The sequence below is a fragment of the Monocercomonoides exilis genome, assembly GCF_001643675.1.
Source record: "Monocercomonoides exilis strain PA203 chromosome Unknown scaffold3-2548433, whole genome shotgun sequence".
In the NCBI taxonomy this organism is placed as follows: Eukaryota; Preaxostyla; order Oxymonadida; family Polymastigidae; genus Monocercomonoides; species Monocercomonoides exilis.
The window spans coordinates 2,267,047-2,282,591 of NW_027150548.1; the positions used below are offsets into that span (position 1 = coordinate 2,267,047).

The 15,545-nt window shown below is 36.0% G+C and overlaps 3 protein-coding genes across 3 annotated transcripts; 1 reads left to right on the forward strand and 2 right to left on the reverse strand.

Moving 5' to 3' along the window:
• Positions 1 to 2,283: 2,283 nt before the first annotated feature.
• MONOS_7968 (uncharacterized protein) lies at positions 2,284 to 4,451 on the reverse strand. Its single transcript, XM_067878335.1, has 2 exons — positions 2,779 to 4,451; positions 2,284 to 2,725 (listed from the first exon to the last, which is right to left on the reverse strand). The coding sequence occupies exon 1, from the start codon at positions 4,401 to 4,403 to the stop codon at positions 2,868 to 2,870; it is 1,536 nt and encodes a 511-aa protein (XP_067735482.1). The 5' UTR covers positions 4,404 to 4,451; the 3' UTR covers positions 2,284 to 2,725; positions 2,779 to 2,867.
• A 6,112-nt stretch (positions 4,452 to 10,563) lies between these two features.
• Positions 10,564 to 11,028, reverse strand: MONOS_7967 (uncharacterized protein; the record flags this gene model as incomplete). Its single annotated transcript, XM_067878334.1, has 1 exon — positions 10,564 to 11,028. One exon carries the CDS (start codon positions 11,026 to 11,028, stop codon positions 10,564 to 10,566), a length of 465 nt encoding a protein of 154 aa, XP_067735483.1.
• Positions 11,029 to 14,833: 3,805 nt separating this feature from the next.
• MONOS_7966 (uncharacterized protein) lies at positions 14,834 to 15,304 on the forward strand (the record flags this gene model as incomplete). The annotated part of the gene is made up of 1 exon (XM_067878333.1): positions 14,834 to 15,304. One exon carries the CDS (start codon positions 14,834 to 14,836, stop codon positions 15,302 to 15,304), a length of 471 nt encoding a protein of 156 aa, XP_067735484.1.
• Between the last annotated feature and the right edge of the window lie 241 nt (positions 15,305 to 15,545).

Genomic DNA, 15,545 nt, shown 5'->3' on the forward strand with positions numbered 1-15,545 from the left:
AGGGAAGCGAAAAATTGAAAGAAATGGAATGAAAAAGGGATCGCTCAATATTTCATATTTTTTTTGTTGGAGAGAGAGAAAGAGGATTGAGCTGAAAGTGAAAAAGGATTTGGAGGATCTTATTTGCCAGAAGAAAAAGAAACAGAAGAAGAGAATTTCAATGAATTTCTCCGTTGATATTTATTGGCTCTCATCTTCTCAATTTTCAACAATTAATCGTCTTATTCAATCCATTCATCATCATCATTACCATCTTCTTCTTCTTCCTCTTCTTCAAACACATCAACAACATTTCACACAGCATCTCCTTCATTATCTTCATCCTCATTATCTGATTGAATTTCTTCGAATTCTGCGTTGAAATCAGAGATCGTGAATGAAATGAAGAAGAAGAAGAAAATTTGCAGCTGAAGGAAATATTCACAAATTAAAATGAGAAAAAGAAGAATGAAAGAAGAGGAGAAAGAGAAAGAGAAAGCGAGTGAAGAGATTATTTTGAGAGGGGATTCAGAAAGAAAATGGAATTGAGAAGATGGAAGATATTTTTTGAATGAATTAAAGAATGATAGGGAAGAGGAGAGAAGAAATAGCAACTTACACAAAGAAATGTATTTGGATAAGAAAAGGAAGATGCTTTAGAAGAGAAAAAATTGAAAAGCAGAACAACAAAGAAGGCAAATCGATGAATTACAAGAGAAATCAAAAGTTATGAAAAGAGAGAGAAAAGAAGGAAAGAGACGAGAGGAGATGATAAAGAAAGCAAAAATGAGAGATGGAAGCAGGAAAAGCATTTCATTGGAGAATTTGGAAAGAAAAGCCTAAACCTGTAGTTTTTATCGGTGAAGTCAGCTGTTCCTTGATTCCACACTCTTTGTGTTAGAGTTGTTGAACCACAATTCTCAAATGGAGATTGAGCTATGGAATTACCATTAAAGAACACATCGTTTCCTCTTCCAATTGTGGCGGAACTGCCATCGAAGAAACAGAATGTGATGAATTTGAACCCGCTCATCCAATCATATGTTCTGGTGCAATGAATACCAGCACCACCATAGGAAGTTGAAGTGCTTGTCAATTTATTGTTTATAAACTGACAATCATTAATTAAAAATATACTTGGTTTGTTTCCTGGAGGGTAATGAAATGTGAGAGAACCAGCAGAATCTCCTCCAGAGTTTGAGATGCACTTGCATTTGGAAAACAAGAATTGGCTTGCTGAGGTCATATTATACACATGAAAATACCAGCCAGTTCCAACAGTACCATTTATTTTACAACCTTCAACTCTATTATCTGAGAATGAATACACAGAAGATGATTTTTGACCATCAATACAAATTGCACCTCCGCGAGTAGCAGAACAGTTTGAAAAATTGGACTTAACGATGTTCACATTTGACAAATATATACTGTATAATGCTCCACCAGCATAATCGCCTGTGATCGAACATTTGTTGAATGAACAAGAAGTGATGGTGAGGTTGGCATTTGTGCAGTTGACTTTAAGAGCACCACCATAATCATTTTGTCCATTTGAATCATTCCATTCACACCACTCAAAGATATAGCTGTTCAAAGCAGTGAAGGACAATCTGCTTAATTTCTCTTGTTGAGATTCAGATCCAATATATTTCACAGGATCATTTGATGAAGAGCGTGTTTGGCGAAGGAAAGAGGTGTTGAAGGCAGAGATGGAAGTGGAAGGGCTGTTGAGGTTGGGGAGAATGGCACCATCGATGGGGTTGTGAGAGCATTGGGAGAGTGAGAGAAAGTTGCAAAAAGGATGGAGAAAAGGATATAGAAGAAGAAGAAAAGGAATGCAAGATAATAATCTTCCGCGCTTCATAAAGTGCACTTTTGCAGTTATTTTTGTGTTAGACAATGAAATTTATCAGAGCTTTTCAATTTCCCTTTGTGGTGTTATTTAACCAAATTATAAACGTATCTTATGTGTCTTCTTCAAAATAGACACAAAAATATTTGCGAAACAATCATTCAACTCACAAATTCAGTTTTTGATTTTTGTCTTTAAAGCTCAATTTGATGATGTTTTGTTGCAATTCCATTTAAAAGCAAAAGAGAAAAACCGTTGTAAAAAATGATATTTTTTTAAAAAAAAAAATAACTCTCTATGCCAATAAGAAATTTTGAACGAAGAAAAAACTGAAAATACACTTCCTGCAATTTTTCAGGATGGATTTCTGGTTTGATTTGTATTCAAAAACTCCATTAATAATTAGCCAACTTTATTTGTGTTTAACCCACTTAACCTATCAAAGCCAGTTTATTAGATCAGAAAATTTTTATTCATATTTCATTAATGAAATGAAATTCTTTTCTTATTTTCAATAAAAAAGTTTTCATGAAAACGCAAAGAATTTAAAAGCATTATTATTCCCAAATGTTTCTATTCAGTTCTCTTTGTATTTTTATTATAAAATCACAACATATTCATTAAACAATGATCATTAAAATGATGAAACATTAGAAATTAGGACGAGGTATTGACTAAAATATCTGCAGTCATAAGCAAAATCCTCCGAAATGAAGAAAACCCTTCAATGATATAATTCAAAAAATAAAAATTAAAAAGTTGGATGGAATATAAAAAAATAAAATAAAATAAAAATCTGCTCGATTTTCCAATAAACTCAACACGTGAATGTGATATCTTTCAAACTGCGTTATAAATGCAACACTAAACAGAAAAAAGTATTGTTGACAACTAACATTAAATTACATTTAAAAAATTTATATATAAAATCAAAACAACAATACCTATAAAACTCCGAAAATGATATGTCCCACACATCATTTTCATTAAAAATATCACAAATTACAATTTCATTCCTCTCCCCTCTCTTCGACTAGTACACCGACTTCCCCAACTCCACACTCTCCGGCAGTTTAATCTCCGCCTCTGAACTTGCCATCTGGTTCGTCTGCATTTTGCTCGGCTGATAAAGGGCAGGCTGTGCAGCAGCTGTTGCGGCATAGCCCTGATAGGCATACGCATTCTTGTCGTATCCCCCACCCACCGCCGGCTGACCCATCATCGGAGCCAGGCTCGCCCCGACAAACGCGCTGTTCCTCTTCCTGCGGCGGGTGACGATGCAGATGACAGTAACGACAGTCACAACGGACAGCGCAAGCAGCACAACCACAACGACAATGGCAATGATGCCGCCAGGTGTCAGCCTGTGCCTGTTGTCTGACGAGCGTTTTCGGAAGAGCAGATCGTCCATGTCGACGACAAACGGGCGGGACTGCTTGTATGCTTTGCTCGTAGCAGGATACTCAAAAGTGGCATTGAACCTCGCTGGGAAGTCGTTTTCATGTATTTCAACTCGAACATAACTCGAATTGACAGGCGTGATGGCAAGCTTCCGGAGCTCGTTGTCCGTCCCGTTTGCACAGAACATCAGCTCGCATGGCAGATAATGCAAAACAAATATCGTCAGTGAGTAAATGTCTCCGCTAACAAATTCCGCACTCGAAACGGATTTGATAACCGGAGTGAAAAACGGTTCGCGATCTTCCGTGAGCGACGTTCCAGCCGCGCGGCATTTTCTCAGGTCAAAGAAATTTCCCTTTTCGTCGCTTCCAAATTTTTCATAAGTACCACTTGCATTGACGAGGCCATCTCCAATGCACGTCAGAGGTCTTCTTGAATTATACACACTTTCAACTATTGACGAAGAAAACTCTACGTTACTCAGTTTAAGTGTGCCTTGATTCATGAACAAAGCCCCCAAAGTGCTTGATATGTCCGAATCATGTATTTCCGTTGTACAGTTATTTAGCTCGAAACAGGCATGATTCCAATTACAAACTTCTGTATCTTTCAAATGTTTTTTGTCGTAATTTGAAAGATCTGTGAAATGAACGTTTCGAATGGTAACGTTTGAAGTATCTGCAGTTATGACCTGATGAGCTTCGCTCATTTTTTCCCCTGGTTCAAGGTAATTTGCATAAAATATTGGACATTTAAGTGAAACTGATGAATTTTTCAAAATAAAGGCAATGGGAAAGCTATCAATTTTCCATATTAATGTAATGTTTATATATTCCAACGAAAGTTTTGCGTTTTCAACTTTGAAAAAATACTCACCTTTGTCATTCTCCAAACAGCAGTTTTGATCAGTTTCTTTTGAATTGAAGACAGTTACCTCACCTTTAAGAATGTCCATTTTATCAATATAATAAGTGAATGGCTCTAAAGATATGTTACGCTTCAAATCATTGCTGGTTTTCTTTATCAAATACTGCAACTCAAGACATGGCTTTTCTTTTGTTCCGCAATCTTCGCTATTCACACCCTTTTTGTAGTGCACATAATACGTTACCGTATCGTCATCACTTAGGATAAATTCAACAACTAAACACAATTTCAAAAGCCACATTCAAAAAAATGATCAAAACTCCACAATTATCTTACACTAATTTATTATAATGGTAAATTTGATTTAAAAAATTGTTAAAAATTGTTCTTTATTTTTATAAATAAATGATTCATTTTTGCATTTCTGGTAAAAATTAAAACAAGAAATTATATTTGTCTCTTCTATCAGTTGCACATCTTTCTGTCAAAAAAAAATTAGAAAATAATTAAGTTAAGTGGTTAAAAAATTTCTATCATAAAATGAGTTAAATCTTATTTTTTGTTTTCCGCAAATAGGTGATTATTTGTGAAATTATCGCTCCATTTATAAGACTGATTTTGTTCACTGGCATTAATATATATTGAAATTCGAAAAAATACATTTCTTTTTCTAAAGAGATAATATTTTTTTGTGATACGAATAAATAACTTATCCTTCTTCCTTCAAATTCCCTGAATTTTTATCTCATCAAAAAACTGTGCTTTCAATTTTTGAAAAATGAAGATTTTTCAAGTGAAAATATTTCTCATTATTTTTTCATAATTTCGATTTTTTGTTTCTTCATAAATGAAAGAAATTCATTTTCCCATAAAAATTTGATGTTATTCTGAACGAAGCAAAAATCCATCAGGTTATATATATTGCAACTTATTTCGAAGAATTATTTTTTTTTTTTGAATGACGATTTCAAAAAAAGTTAAAAATAATTTTCAAAATCGATTTGCATTCTATTTCGATCAAATAAACAATTTCGTTTGAAAGATTTTATGAAATAGGTCGTACGAAATTTTGCTATATTTCGAAATCAATTAACAAGAATAGAATCAAAATTTGGGGCTATATATGTCTCAATTTTTTTGAAAAGTTCATTTTGTTAAATTTTCAAATAAAATAAAAATTTCAAATTTCAATCAAATTTCAGTTCACAATTATGAAATTTCCTGAAATTAGATATAAAAACAATGTCTTGATTTTGTTTTTATATCAGCAAAATTTGGTGAGTGTGAACAGAAATTAGATTAAAATATGATATTTTTATTTTCTATGATAATTAAACAAAATGAACTTTTAAAAAAAATTTTGACATATTCTGTTTTAGGTATTTTCATTGAAAAATTATGCACTTTTCATTGACTTTTTGAGTTCAAAAAAACACAATAAAAATGTGTCCATTTTTTGAAATTCGTGAAATGCTGGAAAATTTGAAGTTATGATTTCAACAATGCCTGTTTACGGAAATGAAAATCAAATAAATTTTTAAATCTGGCAAAGTGCAAAAATGTTATAAGAAAAACATTTTTTGCTTGCTTTGTGCATAAAAAGCTCCAAAGTCCGTATTTTCCCCCATTTGTTGAATCAAAAGTATGAAAATTTATTTTTATAACTATATTTTTGTTCATTTTATCTTTGTATTTTCAAGAATTAAACAAGCACAAAAGTTGATAAATTTACAAAGAAATTATCAAAATAGTTTTTTATTCTGATATATCCTGATAATATTCAGTGTTCAATAATTGTCAGAAAACTGCATTGATTTGACACCCGTTTTCAAATTTCACATATTTAAAACATGATGTAATTGTTGAATTATTGATTCATGAAATTTTCTGAAAGTTTGATATTTAAAAAATTTTGAAAAATTCAAATTTATTTTCCCCATATTTTTATCAAGCTTATGAAACGAAAGAAACAATAAACTGAACAAATAGTTTCCAAAAGAAGAATAATCCAATAAAATTTCATGTTATGATAGATATTGCATTTCAATTTCAAATGAACTGCTAATTTCATTTATTTCTGTAGAAAATAATTTTTATTTAATTTTTATTTTTATTTTAATTTTAATTTTTATTTTATTTTTGTTTCTTTTCATCAAATAATACTGATAATAAGTGTCTGAAGTGATATAACAAAAAATAACCATTCTCTTATCTAATATAAAATTTTCAATGAACAAATGATTATTCAGAAAATAAAACTGAAGGTATTTTGATGATTGGGAGAAGTATAAAACAATGATTTTTCGATTCTTTGTTGGAATAAAAAGAATTTCAATTCTAAAAAGATTTGAGAAAAAGAGAAACAAAAAGAAATTCATATTTGCCATCATATAAATTATATTGAAAATTGTTTGTGAAAAAATAATTGAAAATCTCAACACTATATGCAAATTAATGTTAAAATTATTTATTTTTAATAATTTAATGAATTTTAAATAAATAATTGTTATTTTTTGATTTTAACATTCTTTCTTCACATCTCTATTGTCATCCACTCAACTCTCTTTCTTCCATTCCCTCAACAGCCCCTCCACTTCTCTCTCTGCCTTCAACACCTCTTTCCTTCATCAAACTCGATCTTCATCAAATGCACCTATCGTTCATATTGGAACTGAAACTGAAAGAAAATCACCTGGAAGATTGGCCACTTTTGATGAGAATAGCCATTGTTTTGAGTGGTGTGAATGGAAAGATTCAAATGGAGGAAACGATCATGGAGGAGCACTTAAAGTCTTTTGTGTAAATGCCAACCTCACAATCACTTCTTGTTCATTCAACAAATGTTCGATCACAGGCGATACTGGTGGTGGAGCGTTATACAGTTACTGTTTGCAAAATGAGAATATTGCAAAATCAAATTTTTCAAACTGTTCTGCTCCTCATGGAGGTGCAATTGATATTGATGGCAGACAATCATCTTCCATTTATTCATTTTCTGATAACAAAGTCGAAAATTGTTCAATAACTAGCATTTATGGAACTGGATGGTATTTTTATATTGGTGATTTTTCTTCAAACGGCCAATTCTTGTTCATCAAATGCAAGTGCATCGCAAATACTGGTGGAGATTCCACTGGTTCTTTAACATTTCATCACAGTCCAGTTAACAAACCAAATCAATTTTCAATCAATGATTGTCAGTTTAGAAATAACAAATTGACAAATGCATCTTCTACACGCGGAGGTGCAGCGATGTGTTTTTATCCTCCATATCCTTGGATGAGTGGAGTTAAATTCATCACATTCTGCTTCTTCGATAGCAACACTGCAACTAATGGCAGAGGGAATGATGTATTCTTCAATGGAAGCAGCATCACTCAATCTCCTTTCCAGCAATGCGGTTCAACAACTCCAACAAAAAGAGTGTGGAATGCAGGAACTGCAGATAGCAGTGTGTACAATGGATGGCTTCCAATCATCGACCAGAACAAAATCGTTGCCAGCAATGGAACTGATGTCGATGCCTGTGGCAGACCCCAACAGACCCCATGTGCCACCATCGAGTATGCCCTCACTGGCTTCATTTCCCTCCTCCAAGACGCCTCTCTCACCCTCCTCACCTCAACATTTGTTCCAACTCAAACACTCACTTTCAGCGCGGTTGACACAAAAATCAATGGAAATGATAAACTTTTTCTTACGTTCTTTCCTTTCCTTCATTTTCTCATTTTCGCCATTTTCCATGTCATAGAAAAATTCATGAGCTTTCATAGCTTTTTCAACTGACGTATATATCATCACTAATTTTTTCAAAATCCTTAACGTCAGCTCAAATAAACATATTTCTTCGTCATTTCTTCATCTATTTTCTCCTTTTCATCAAAGGCAAATTCCGCTTGTTGCTTTACATCATCTATTTCTTCTCTTCAACATGCATTTCTTCAATCATATTCGAAGGTTTTTCAATTATTATATTTTCATCAGCTTTCATATTTCAACTTGTTCGCGTCCGATTAGCGCAACAACCTCTTTGAAATTTCCCTTCAAATAAGTCTTTTTCTCAAAATAGCTTTTCCTTTTCTTCTCATTTTCAACTATTTGCTCCAGTTTCGTAGCTGCAAAATCTTCCGAAGGTTATTTTTTGGAACCCATCCATTCCAAGCAAAAATTGCTTCAACGTTCTAACCTTTTCACTTCAAATGCTTCATCTTCCAAATAAAAATGCCAGAATTGGTTCAGTTGTTGATAACGTGCAGATTTTTCTTTGCTTTGTGCAGAATCACTTCCGTCGAAATATAATTTCTGCTGATATTCATTAATTGAATAAATATTTCTTTGTATCTTTCCAAATCGCAACGATAGATGAGGTCTGGCCCTGGGTTCGATGAGAGTTGAATGAAACGTAAAAATCAACATAATTCTTGATGTTCATCGAAGAAGGCGTTGAAGAAGACAAAGAAGAAGATAATATGAAAAGACTGATGTTGAACAGATGGCTTTTTTTCTCATCGGAATTGTTAAAAAAAATGAAACGAAGAATCATTTGACGATTGATCTGCCGAGTTTAGGAAAAGTGAATGAAGCTATTTTCCTTTCGGTTTTGTGGTACTGCTGATTGCACAGCTTAAATGCATCAGAAGGTCGATAGCCTGATCCAACTAGTTGAATGTGAAAACGGCATTGAAGAAGCATAAGATAATGGTGAAGATGGCGTAGCAGGTGGGAAAGAATAAAACGTAGAAGAAGATGAAGAAGATGAAGAAAAAGAAGAAGAAGTTATTGAGAGATGAACAATCAGTCAAATAATATTTCTGAATAAGATGATGAAAATGACTCGTATGATATTGTCAGTTGGTTAAATGTCACATTTGATAAGTTGACTTCAGAAGGAATATAAAACCCCAATAACAAATAAAATTGGCCAATTCGCATTAATAAGTCAATGAAAACTGATATTCTCAGTTCATTTGCAAACTTTGTGTGGTTTCATTTCCTTTCTCTTCAAAAACAAAAAACAATGGCGTATGAATGCTGGCTCCGAAAATACAAAAGGCATCAAATGAAGATGAATACGAAGATGAAGAGGAAAAGGAAGAAGTTGAATAAGGTGAAGAATATGATGCTAAAGAAGATTGCTTTGCTTGTTTTGAGGTTGATGGTGATGAATGAGATGATAAAGACGAAGAAGAAGACGAAGAAAAAGAAAAAGAAGGAGAAGGAGAAGAAGAATGAACAGGAGAAGGAGTGCTGTGTGCGGAATATATCTGTCGGAGATAAAGCTTTCAGGTCGCATTTCTCCGAATGAGAATGTTCTCATTTGCTTATTTTGGAATTGACGGAAAGAAGAAGAAGATGAAGATGATGAAGATGATGAAGATGATGATAATGCTGATGAAAAAGGAGAAGAAGGAGAAGGAGGAGAAGAAGAAGAAGGAGAAGATGATGATGATGAAAATATGAAAAAGTCGAATATGCCAAAACTCATTCATTCTCATTCAATCACATTCAATTCTGCTCTGTGTGTGTGTGTGTGACTGCAACAGCATGTCGAGCAGCTTCAGTTGGATCATCTGAAATCCCACAACCAGCAGTCGACTGCAACAAGACACCAAACAGCACAACAAATTGTCCCTCCTCTCCTCTCCTCTCTTCTCCTGAGTCTGTCAACACATTCACCCAGCCACAGACAGATTGTCTTCCTCATTCCCAGCGTTCAGAAACAGCCTGCTCCTCTCCCACAAAAAAAAAAACTGCACCCAGCCAATCTGCTGCTCCAATCACATTCAGACAATTCAAATGTTCGCATGAAAATAATATCAATCGCTTCGCATTCCAATTCCGAGCAGGCGCTCCTCAAAAAATGCTTGTTCCATCATCTCCTGCAGCTCCTGCGCCGCAGACTCGCCCCCAATCCAAAACTCGTATGAATTCTGCAATTAATTCGCATATCCCGCTGCTTCAGGCGCTTCTCCCAGGAAGCCCATCGCTTCATCTCAGCAGCAGCGTCTTCCCCATTTTTTGAGGCATTTCCCCTTCAGCAAGAAGATTCTCGATGCCTTCACCAAAGCCTGTCTCTGCCACAATCAGCAAATCTCACTCAATCGAGGCCGGCTGACCAAAAGCAGCAAAGCAAGCTCCAGAAAACATAGCACAGAACAAAACCAAACTCTCTCCAGATTGCACTCAAAATGCATCGCTTCTCCAATGACAAGCAAAATCGCCCAAACGAAATCGGCCTTCCTGCCTGAAACGTCCCATCCAGCCTCAAACATTCGCTGATCGCCATCCAAAAATAAAAAAAGAAAAGAAAAGAAATTGTTGCATTTCTCCGCTTCTTCGCATCGCACACTCCAAAAAGTTGCTTTTCTCGCTCATCTGCCCCTCCTTCCCCATTTTGTTTGCTTGTTTGTTTGTTTGGCCTCTCAATCCATGCTGCCACTCTTTTCCTCATATTTTCTTCTTCAACAGCAAAATAACAGCCCTCGCAAATTCGTGCTGAATCGCCCTGCATGCGGAGCAAGCGATTCTCCTGCTGCCAGACTTGCCTTCCCAGCACATCCCCTGCCGTGCCCTAACAAAAGCAGAGCATTCACATTCGAACTGAAATTACCCTGCGGCAATCGCCTTGCTGCTGGCACTTGTGCTCCAACAGCATCTGCAGCTCCAAGCACCCGCTCTATTGCGGTCGCTTTTATCGCCACAACACTCCCTTCCAACGAAGCGCTCTCAGCAACTGCTGTAGTTGCACCCCGCCGGTTCCAATGACAGAATCTCCCTGATCCAACATTGCAGGCACAGCCCTCAATTTCGAACTCTTTTGCAGCAGGTCTAATGGCATCCTCCACTTGTGCCTTTGCAGTGATTCCATCATCCAAATGCATCGCCCTTATGCTTCTCCAATCCGCATGCCCCAAGGGCTCGCCCATCTGAGGTTAATGCGATCCAGAACAACTCTTTCAAACATTTCCTTTGCGCGCTGCTTGCTCACCAGTCACAAAAACGAATCAATCCTTAAGGGGAAGTTTTTTCAATAATGATTTTATAGCAGTAATCGAACTATTCATTGCATCGTCATACACGGCTACTCACTGCCGAGTGCACAAATTAATTCTCCACAAGAACGCAAACCCAAACCCAATTCGAGGATGGCCACGCTTTGCTTTGCACTCGTATCGGGAAAAAAAGTGGAACTATATATCCCCAAAGCCAATCCCCTTGCCGACGATACAAACAGCATCAGTGATGCCATGGCAGAGGAAAGAAGACAAAGACAGCACATTCAATGAGACAGAAGAATTTCAAGCAGAAAAATTTCTTTTCAAGCCCAAAAGTGAAAATGTTCTCATAGAATTCATTCATTGCACGAGTAATGCAGTTGTAAAATGCAATGATCTCCTTGTTGCGACAAATCAGCATCCGGATCTGCGTTCTCACACAAAAACTATCAAATTAACCGCTCAAACAAATTGAAACTCATGCCACAAAAACAGGGCGTCTTCCCCGCATGTAATGATTTATGCTCTTGCAAAAGGAACTGGCTTGATGGTAATACATATTTTCGTTCAGAGACAGCTCGTTTCGGACAAAACTTGCCCATCTTAATTTCTAAAAAGTTTTCCTTTTGCACACTGCTTCCGAGCACTTGCCTCACGCAACACAATTTTGTTCTTCCAATTCCATCTCAATTTAATGCTGCAGTCTGGTTTGAATCATCAGCCAGCTGATTTAAATCATTCTGCACAATGCCCGATTCGTTCCAAGGTTCAGCGCAATTAACCTTCACGAAAATATATTGGCGCAAATTTTACATTTCTAGACAAACAGAGAAAAGCATATTATGAGCGTAAAACGACTCAAAACTCGCATAAAAATTCAATATAGTGTTTCGTATTTGATTATGGTTATAAATTCATCATTATCGAGCAAAGCATGGGAGCTATTCGTCACAAGATTTGTTAATAATTATTTGCAACAAATGAAAAGCAAATATTGTTTTCGGAATCAATCGAACAGTCGTCATGGAAAAAATGGATTATGATCATCAAAATGCTTTTGAACTTTATTTCTTGAAGCTGTTTTGAATTGGGCTTGCTTGGGTTATTGTGCGGAAGCAGTTCGTTTAAAAGCTGGATGAAATATTTTCATTTGTGTTTGTGAGTTATTTTTCATGCTTTGTTGTTCATGAATGGAAACAATTTTTCTGCAGAATGAATGGTGCGTCAGCGCAAAGCGCTGCACCTGTACAGCAATAGACGAAGGACAATGATACTCTACAATTGTTGCTAAGGTTCGCATTCCAATGGGCCCAGAAGAAAGATTTGAATATGGAAAGTCTTTATGAATGGTAATTGTTCAGAATATTGGAGAATACGAAATTAAAGAGGGGGACGAAAAATATCCATTTGAACATACGAAAATAATACTTTTTTCGATAATGCTGAAGTTATGTTTGTGTAATAAACCGATGGATATGCTTCGTTTTGGTCATCATATATTTTCAAGCTAGATTGAGCAAAGAGAAAGAGAAAAAGAAGAACAGGGAAATGTGGAAAAGAAGAAATTAAAGAATTGTCTGAGCAAAATGAAAAGCTCAAACACTCAAGCGAGTCTAGCACGACCATTGAAAAGGAATAAAGGCAAATGGATAACTGCAAAGAAAAATAAAGGAGGCAACAATAACAAAAGGAGTACGAACAAGAAAAAATGAAGGAAGGGAACTCCCATTTGCGAATGACAAAACAAGTGGTTGAAAAGGCGACGAATTTGATTACAAACGATGAGCAAGACAAGGGAATGTTTTGTGTTTGCCTGTACCAAACAAAGACAGCAAACAGCAATATCTGCTGAATCGACTGCTTATTTCGTTCATTTGTTCTTCGACTTGTTTGCCTCAGCTGCAAGTCCAATAAAGCAACAGGGCTTACAAACGCAGTTGCCTGACAAAAACAAAAGGACTTATTTTTGCAGAGCGAAACAACGGAACAGGAAGCAAGTTTGAAGGGGTAAAAAATCCGCCTTCAAGACAGCCACGAGTTACAAAGCATGGTAGAGTATCCCAACAGAGAAATGATTCATTGCAGCAAATAGACATGGAAATGAAAAAAGGAAGATTTGCCAAAAGAGACGAATGACAGGGCATCACAAGAGGAAAGCAAAGAAGAAAATGAAAATATTTGCCAACTTTGTGATGCAAATGAGAAAGAAAAATGAAAAAGATGAAGAAAACTGCCGAAAAGTGGAAGACTTGAGATTGATTCTAAATGAGTAGGAAACAGCGAAGCAAAACACGATAAAGCGAAATGAACGCGAGTGTGGTGGCAACAAAAAAAGAGAAATGAGCAGAAGAGATATTTCAAGCAAACGAAAAACAGCACCAAAGTGATCAAAAACAAACAAGAAAAGGAAAGGAAAAAAAAATGTCAGTTTGGATTTTATTGAAAAGAAAAATGCTGCAGTATCAAACAGGTGGTTCATTGCTGTTATCGTCCTTTTCTTGATCTTCTTCAGATCAACTGAGTGTGCTCCAAAGTGTGTCAAATGCTTGCTGCTTGTTGTTGCATGCTATTCTTTTCATCTTCACAGGCTTTTTTGTTTTGTCTCGTTGCTTTCCACTTTTCTTTTCCAGAAAAAGCTCAATCTTGTGTTGCTCTCCCCTGCTCGCTTCCGAAGCATTGATATTTATCAACGCTTTTTGTCTCAAACTACATTGACGTTGAAAGGTGTTTGCACAACTTAAGCTTCGTGCGACAATCACATGCTAATAAAAGTGATGGCGAGGGTTATTCCACTTGCCCCATTCCTTCGTTTTCTGCTTCCTTTTCCTCCTCATTTTTATCAAACTTCTGCAACATCATCGCAAGGATTCCACCTTTCAAATCACATCTCTGTTGTTTGTGATGCCTTTCATCTTCGTCCTCCTCACTCACTTCCATGGATATCAAAAATATTGTTATTTTCTTCCCATCAAAATCCATCAGATTCAATGACGGGCCTTATCTCCTGTGACTATTCAGGAGCACAACACTTATTTTCAATCTGTCGCAACCAGTGGTCGAGTCTGTGCAGGAATGGAAGTGATGCTATTTTTAGCCAAGAAAAGCCGATCAGCAGGCGCACAACAAAAAACACAGAGAGAGATCGATTCTTTCTTTTTCATTTGGAGGTTGAAGGGTATGCAGAAGAAAAAGAAGAAGGAGGAGGAGAAGCTGTTCAGAACGAGTGATTTGACAGTGTCTTTCGAGAGATTTTGCAACATCATGTGCATTCAACGAGTCGCGAAAAATAAAAAGAGAAGATGAACTGAATTTGAAGGAGAAGTGCATTCAAATGAGGATTTACGAAAGGGGGGCATGAATAGCATGCAGACAAATTGGAATGGAAAAATTGAAGAAATTATAATTTATGTGAAACTACAAGATATCGTCGAAGAAATACTCTTTTTGAAGAAAGGAAAAAGATAATACCTTCGCACTGAGGGCTGACTCGAAATTGAAGAAACAAAATTAGAGAAACTTATGAGGATATATTTTTTCTGCGTTGATGTTATTCTTTTTCTAAGCAAATAGTAGCATATATGCCATTTGAAAATGGGATGAAAGCTCATGAATTTGGCAATGATACGGAAAATATTCAAAAATTAAAAGAAATAATGATAGAATATTAACTGTTTTATATGATGAAAATAGAAGGAACAATAAAGAAATCAGACAAATTTCATCATTTCCAGTGATTATGGTGTCAGCCACACTGAAGGTGAGTGTTAGAGTTGAAACAAATATTGAGGTGAGAAGGGAGAGGGAGGCATCGCTGAAGGGAGCAACGCACCCGAGAGCATACTCCACTGTGGCACATGGGCTTTGCTGTGTTTTGCCACAGGCATCGACATCAGTTCCACCATTTGCAACGATTTTGTTCTGGTTGATGATTGGAAGCCAGCCATTGTACACATCATTATCAGCTTGTCCATTATTCCACACTCTTTTTGCTGGGGTTGTTGATCCGCATTGCTGGAATGGAGATTGGGTAATGCTGCTGCCATTGAAAAACACATCATTCCCTCTGCCATTTGTTGCTGTATTTCCTTCGAAGAAGCAGAATGTGATGAATTTTACTCCACTCATCCAGGAATATGTGTCTCTGAAAAACATTGCAGCACCTCCCCATGAAGTTGAATTTGATGTCAATTTGTTGTTATTAAACTGACAATCATTAACCAAAAATTGACTCGGTTTGTTGCTTGGAGGCCAATTAAATGTTAAAGAACCAGCAGCATCTCCACCAGAGTTTGAAATGCACTCGCATTTGGTGAACAGGAATTGACCGTTTGATGAAAAATCACCAATAAAAAAATACCATCCAGTTCCATAAATGCTAGTTATTGAACAATTTTCAACTCTGTTGTCTGAAAATGAATAAACGGAAGATGATTGCCGACCATCAATGC